The sequence below is a fragment of the Ovis aries genome, chromosome 15 (genome assembly GCF_016772045.2).
Source record: "Ovis aries strain OAR_USU_Benz2616 breed Rambouillet chromosome 15, ARS-UI_Ramb_v3.0, whole genome shotgun sequence".
Taxonomy (NCBI): domain Eukaryota; kingdom Metazoa; phylum Chordata; class Mammalia; order Artiodactyla; family Bovidae; genus Ovis; species Ovis aries.
Window position 1 is genome coordinate 30,795,558 of NC_056068.1, and position 7,312 is coordinate 30,802,869.

General features: G+C 43.3%; 1 protein-coding gene across 7 annotated transcripts in view; it reads left to right on the forward strand.

Annotated features, from left to right (window-relative positions):
- Positions 1–7,312, forward strand: part of ARHGEF12 (Rho guanine nucleotide exchange factor 12) — a 164,679-nt gene extending 157,367 nt beyond the window's left edge. For all 7 annotated transcript variants that reach the window (XM_060399319.1, XM_060399321.1, XM_012095611.5 and 4 more), the window contains 3 exons: positions 575–891; positions 2,015–2,084; positions 3,202–7,312. In XM_060399319.1, the coding sequence (XP_060255302.1) occupies positions 575–891; positions 2,015–2,084; positions 3,202–3,212 (398 nt within the window). In that variant the 3' untranslated portion in view covers positions 3,213–7,312. The remainder of the gene's footprint in view (positions 1–574; positions 892–2,014; positions 2,085–3,201) is intronic.

Here is a 7,312-nt window from a genome sequence, read left to right on the forward strand (position 1 = left end):
TTCAGCTTTTAACTTGCAAAATGCTAGCAAACATGAAGTTATTCCGGAATTACCAGGAGTGTTTGCTAAGTGTAGCTTTAATCTGAAGTAAGAAAATTCTGATGTCCTGAAAATGTAACTTGGAATTTGGAACTTAATGGCCTTTCCCCCTCTTTAATAGCTTTGAAGCTATTTCAGATGTTAAAGAATCCTCTGGCAATGCAGGAGACCCCAGTTCGATTCCTGAGTCAGAAAGCTCTGCTAGAGAAGGGATAGGCTACCCACTCCAGTATTCTTGGGCTTTTCTAGTGGCTCAGCTGGTAAAGAATTTGCCTGCAATTCGGGCCACCTAGGTTCGATCCCTGGGTTTGGAAGACTCCCTGGAGAAGGAAAAGGCTACCCACTCCAGTATTCTGACCTGGAGAATTCTATGGACTGTATAGTTCATGGGGTTGCAATGAGTCAGACACGACTGAGCGACTTTCACTTTCACTTTTCAATAGCTTTTAAAGGTGTCAGCACATCACCCCACATTATTTTCCGATGTGTTGGAGGTGGTACTAACCTCTTTAACCTGTCCTGTCTCTGTCTGTAGGAACCTATCTGATCCTTGATGGCTATGACCCGGTGCAGGAGAGCTCCACAGACGACGAGGTTGCTTCCTCGTTCCCCCTTCAGCCCGGGGCAGGCATCCCCTCTCTGGACTCTGGACACCAGCAGCAGCCTTCTCCCCAGAATGCTCATTCTGATGGGGCTGTTTCACCATTCACCCCAGAATTCCTGGTCCAGCAGCGCTGGGGAACTATGGAGGATTCCTGTTTTGAGATCCAGAGTCCCTCTGCTTGTGCTGATTCACAAAGCCAGATCATGGAGTACATTCGTAAAATAGAGGCTGACCTTGAACACTTAAAGGTACCTCGGACTTCATCCTTAGGAGTCGGATATAAGAAACACATTTAACAGAGAGGAAGTGTAGAATGATCGACATGCTGATGTCAGTAACCTCGCTGAGGGTCTAGGTTTGTGTGTTGTCTCTGACCATTGTCTGTGAGTAGACCTGGATGAAAAACTAAGGTCAGCATTGTTTTACCTGGTTACACATCATAAGAACAGAAAAAGTTGTACTCTATAAACTGTGTGTGTATGGCTTTCAAAGTTTAAGGACCTGAATACATTTGGGATGATTGGCTGACCTCCATGAGAAAATGTGAGCAATAAGCTGAGATAGGTGGAGTTTGTGTAGTTAGGAATCTAGGCTGGGAAATGCCTTAACTTGCCATCACCTATTAATTATCTGTGAATTGTAGCGTGATGTTGATAGTTTCCCAGATGCTGTGACAGAGAGACACTGTCTCCAGTGGCTCCAGTGGTAATCTAAAGACCTGCCTATGAGTAGGGGTTCTGTAAATGGGCAATTGAAGATGTCACTGTGTGAGCCATCACTGCAGAGCTGACCTGTGTGGTCCTTTCTGACAACAGGACTCTGTAAGTTTGCCATCTGTAGGCATAGGTACCAGAGCCCAGATGTTTTGTCATGACATTACTTAGTAGAGGTTTTGGGGGCAGAGTTCAGAGTGTTCTTAGTCTCTTAGCTAAAGATTGGTTTCCCTTAGTTTTTCTTTCACCTTCCTGTGATAGGTTTTCCTTCCTTTGTAGGGTTACATGTAGGGATGTCCTGCGGCTGGTAAGATTCTCAGAGGCCATCGAGGGCACATTGGCTCTAACTTAGTTCATGCCACATATGGGATCATTTTAAGGGTGACTCCAGGGCAGGAGGGAATAATCACTTCTAATAGTTGCTCTCTCCTCTACTTTCTTCTGCATGGGAACATTTTAAGGTATTCACTCAAGGGAGAAGCAGGTAAAAGGAAATGAAATTTACTTCTTTTTTTTCCTATTAACAAAAATTTTAAGGACGTTAATGTTAAATTTGACAGCTTAGACCTGTAATATACAAAAGCCTTCATTCCTATTTTCAAAATAAAGGTTTTTTTTTTAATGATTGAATGAAAAACCTGTGGGTTTTATTTTACAGAAGGTGGAGGAAAGTTACACCATTCTTTGCCAAAGGCTGGCTGGATCAGCCCTCACAGACAAGCACTCAGGTGTGTGAATGCTGTGGGTTTCTGACTCAAGAATCATCCTGCCTGAACAGTCCATTGAATGAAATGATTTATGAAAGTGAAAACCTTGTGAGATTCTATTTCATCTCTTGTCTCTGAAAAAAAAAAAAAAACAAAGACACCTGTTTCCGAACATCATGCATCAAGCAGAGGCCACCGTCTGCTGACTCGGCTCTTCCTCTCGAAGAAGAGCTGCAGTTGTCAGTCCCCATGGCACCTGTGTTCTGTCTTTCTTCCCGTTTGCAAAAGCAGAAGGCAGAGCTGCAGTGAGGGGAGTAAACTGAGGCCGCGTAGCGGTGGAAGCAGGCCCTGCTCGGGTCCTGCTGTGCTTTCCTGTCTCCCGGGGACCACAGATGGTTCCCGTGTTCAGTGCAGCAGTCTGTGCTCACTTGCCTTCATTCTTTTGAATGAGGCTATTCCGATCCAGAAACAAAGGTGTTAACAAGGTCCACAGGTTTCACCTGGTAGCTCAGAGGTTAAAGCGTCTGCCTGCAATGCGGGAGACCCGGGTTCGATCCCTGGGTTGGGAAGATTCCCCTGGAGAAGGAAATGGCAACCCACTCCAATATTCGTGCCTGGAGAATCCCATGGACGGAGGAGCCTGGTGGGCTACAGTCCACGGGGTCGCAAAGAATTGGACACGACTGAGCGACTTCACTTCCCTTCCCTTCCCAGATTTCAAATGTACTCTCTGTGTTAATTGTATTTTTATTTAAATTCATGTGTGTATTTTTGGCTGCGCTGGGTCTTCATTGCTGCGAGGGCTTTTCTGTAGTTGCTGCGAGCGGAGGCCACTCTCTAGCTGCAGCGCATGGGCTTCTCACTGTGGTGCCTTCTTGCGTTGCAGAGCATGGCCACTGGGGTGTGTGGGCTCAGTAGATGCCGCGCATGGGTCTAGAGCACAGGTTCAGTGGCTGTGGTGCACAGGCTTAGTTGCTCCTCGGCATGTGGGATCTTCCCAGATCAGGGATTGAACCCGAGTCTCCTGCATTGGCAGGCGATTTCTTTACCACTGAGCCACCAGGGAGGCCCTCTCTGTATTAATTTGAACGCATTCTTTCTCCTTAATTTGACCTCTACACCTCTTTGTTCTTCCCAGATAAAAGTTAGAGCCGCGTGTCCTGGAGGTGACTGCAGGTTGTTGGATTTGAGCACCAGCCTTGTCTCACCATGTCCTGGCTCCAGTGTGGACGCTGAGAGAGAGTGTGATGTGTGACAGAGGATCTGCCTGCAAACACCCTGGGGGAGCCATGCCCCCTGGGGCCCAGAGCAGGACTGGGTCTTCACAGCCTGGCAGCTGCACAAGTCTGTCCTCGAGGGGACATCCGTGCTCTCGCCCTGCTCTTCTCACTCTCAGAAATCCATTTTGATTCAGAACAGAAACCAAATGTATAGAGCTTTGGGTGTAGAATATGAAATTTTACTTAGACTTAAGAAAAAGAGAAAATCAGATGTATTTATTTGACTTCATTCCGTATTTGAAAGCACATTTTAATTTTTATTTTGCCATGTTTTGTTTTAATTGAGTAGTGAGAGTTTTAGCCCTTTGTATTTAGTACACCCAAGGATTGACTGCTCCTGAAGCAAAGAGTTCAGGATGGGGTATCAGGAGGTGGCTGGAGAGGTGAAGAGGGGGAGGGAGTGGGCAGAGGAGGGAGGAGCATGAGGTCTCTACTGGATGATGTCCCGTGCCCTCTGCTGTCCCATAGGCTGCTTGTCTGAGGGTCCCCTCAAAAGTGTACCCCAAAGTCCTCTGCTGCGACTCCTACGAGCAGAGGACTTGAGCTTTGTGCTCCCAGGTGGGGGGCTTCCTCCCACCCGAGGCCAGCACCTCTTCTCTGTAGCTGGGATCCGCTCCCGATGAACAGGAATCCTCAATGTACTAAATAGCAGGCACTTGAAAATGGGTGTGTTTTCTTCTATCGTCTCCTTTTCTGTTGAGGGTTGGGATTTGGGAGGGAGAGGAAAGCAAATTTTATTTTCTTGACTATAAATTTGTTATCCTTGGTATTGTTTCATTTTTATAATTATACATTAGACCTTGGCACTTGTGTAAAATATCCCTGCCAGTTGAGCAGGAAGCGAAAACAAACAGAGATGCTTCAGGTGGTGGCAGGGGTGGGGGCTGCTGAGGAAGGGTGGGATGGGAGCGGGTGAGAGTGTGGGAAGGTTATGTAACTGAATCACTACTGAGTTGAACAATGGCTTTCATGAGCCACGGGTACTGCTGATTATAAGGCCAGTAAAATTTTAGTACCTGGAGGTTTGACTCTGATTTTTGCACTGATGGTGCCAAAGGGCTCTTAGAGTTTGAAAAGAGAGCCAAGGGTGGAGTGGAGAAGGATGCGGTGGAGAAGGCAGAGCTGCTCCAGCCAGTTCCAGAAGCACATCCTCAGACTTCACTGCTGGAGCTTTTTCCACACTGGTGCATGACTGACCTTAAAAATTGCAGACCAGAACATACACTGGATACTGCAGGCAAGGCGTTGGGAACTGCCTGCTCTAGAATGAATGGTAGCCCTGGCAGCACCCTCCAGAGGATAAATGTTTCAGAACTGTAACTTGAGAACTCCCTTCAGTTCTGTTGGCTTTCTGTGGTTTTCTTTGTGCATCAGGTATATATTAATGTGTTTTGAAGTATTTTTGCCAATCAAAAACAAAATCATTTGTCAAATATTACAATTCTGTTAATACACAAGGAGTTGATCCACTGCTCTTGTCTTTCAGTAGTACCCTCTGAACTCTGTGGGTAGTTAGGATGTAATTTTACTCTCCCCTGCCATCCCCTCACCATCTGCCCAAATATATATATATATATATATATAAAATATATATATAAATTTTCCCCCCATCATAAGTGGTAAGGATTCCCAACTGCATTTATAAACACCACTACAACTTAGCGAAGCTCATCTGTGTCCAAATTCTTGTTTCTGTCTTTCCAAAAGTGATCTGTGTTTTTAAATAGACCAGCTTGGATCGTTGGACCTCATCTATAAAGTAGAATTTTATTTTGATTTATAGCCCAAGTATAAATTAAAATGGGATTAAAAATTTTAGAAGCAGAAGCTAATATATAAGTAAAGCTTGGGACTTGAACTTTCTGTATCTCTTAAGAGAAACAAGTAGAAACCAAATGGTTACATTGTGCTGCTGGAAATAATGTAGTCACTCCCAACTAAAAGGGGTACCTGTAGTTACTTGACACTAATACCATCAGTGGGCAGTTCATCAGAAGAAAGGTAAATGCAAACAGAACTTTCATCTTAACTTCAGATAGTACAAGGTCATTGAATAATTCCCTAGCACTCATTTATTTAAGAAGATTTGTGCATTAGCAGAGTTTTAGTTTCTCTTCTGGTTCAGCCAACCCCTTGTCCTTAGCAACTATTTGCTTTTCTTTTTACTGAAGTTTAACCTCTCCTTGGAACAAAAACAGGGCTAACTGGAAAAATATTTTGACCGTTGCTCTAGTACCTCCAAATAAATTCGTATCTAGATCTTCAAATGAAGCCCCCAAATGAAATCTAATTCTGAAAAGATTCCACGATTTTGAGTTTTCTTCTTTGTCTCACCAGCCTCATGTCTTCTCCTCCTCCTCCTCATCCTGGCCTCCCATGCTCTCCTTTTATTTTTTTTTCCTTTTTGTCCATTATAATCACATCCATCCTACTTTGATACTATTCCTGCCTTTCAGGACAATGGAATTAGGTAATCTCTGTTTTGGGGTGAGACTGATGACTGTCAAAGCTGTTTTCTTGAAGTTGGTGACTGGAAGTTGGAATCAACTTCCATGCGGAAAGATCCAAGGGCGGTGGATGGAGCCACCTTCCCAGAGCAGGAGAGCTGGTTTTAGCTATCGTGACCTGCCGTGACCCTGTGCTCTTTCCAGTGGCCCTAAGGGCTCCCTTGCTATTAAGTGGCACATTACATTTGAGGTGTCTCTTTCATTTTCAGAGGACAAAGTTCAGCAAGGCAAATCAATAAACCCCAAAGTGCTGTAATTTAAAATCATGGTCACTGCCCTAGAAGTCGTATATTTTGTGTACTTTAAAGCCAGCTATGAATAACTCTGACTGCTTGGGTTCTCTTTGGCTATTAGGACCTAAACTGTAACTATTTATTATAATATGCTACAAAAAAAAAGGTTCTTTTTTGCTTTCTTTTCCCTGAAACAACTTTGATCGACCATCAGAAAGCATGAGTCCCTCTCAAAAATATTTTTTGTTAATTTTGTCCTTGGAGGAGGGTGGGGAGCTAGTGTGATAGTAGAGGAGAAAAGCCCACTGTTCCCTTATTTTTGAAGCTAAAGAAAATAATTACACCTACTGTGAGTTGTCTTTCACTCGCATACTTTTTTCTTTCTGATATCATTAAATTCAGTGTATTATGTGGAGCTTCTGTATTTCAAACTGGAAGCTGTCTTCTTTAAAGGTGGTATATAATGTAATTTTGAGCTACAAGAGTTTTGATCAGTTTTTCCTTCACTATATATCACGGGGGGGGCAAGGTTCAAAACTGTGTACAGAGGACCTCAAGATAGAAAATTAAGCAGGACCTTCCAGTCATCTTTCTGCTGGCTAACTTTTTATTCCCTAGAATTACAGTTCCTGTTTTGTAAATCATGGTTTGTTTTTTTTTCCCTCTGACTCCTCCACCACTTTTCAAAGTGATCTGCATAATTATTCTTTCCTCAAGAAAAGAGTTCCTTTGCCTTGTTCTTCTCCACTGGTACTGATGGTTTTGAAAATAAACTGGTAGGAAAAAAAGGTGTACCTCCTAGAAGGAAGCCCTGCCCGCCATTTCCAGGTGCCAATGGCTAAGCAGGTGTGCCTCAAACATAACTGTAACTTGTGCACACTGTGGGTCACTCTTAATCAGCCTCTTCCTACTAGAGCGTTTTATTTTCCTTGTTCACCGTACAATCATGTACTACTCTTTAACAGAAATTACTTTTAAAGAAATCTGGAACTATCTTTAAAAAAAAAACTTTATTAATAATCATGTATTTTTACTGATCACATTTTGAAATGCCTAAAAGACTTTATTGTTCTAATTATCCAGATGTACCTTTGTAAAATAGCTCTTTTATGAATTAGCTGATAAGGCTGTATGTTTCTGGAACAAAATATTGGTCATCTAAAAACTGTTTTCTGGGGTCTGGGAAAATAGAAGAATGAGAATTCAAATATTAAATATGCTTAAAGGAA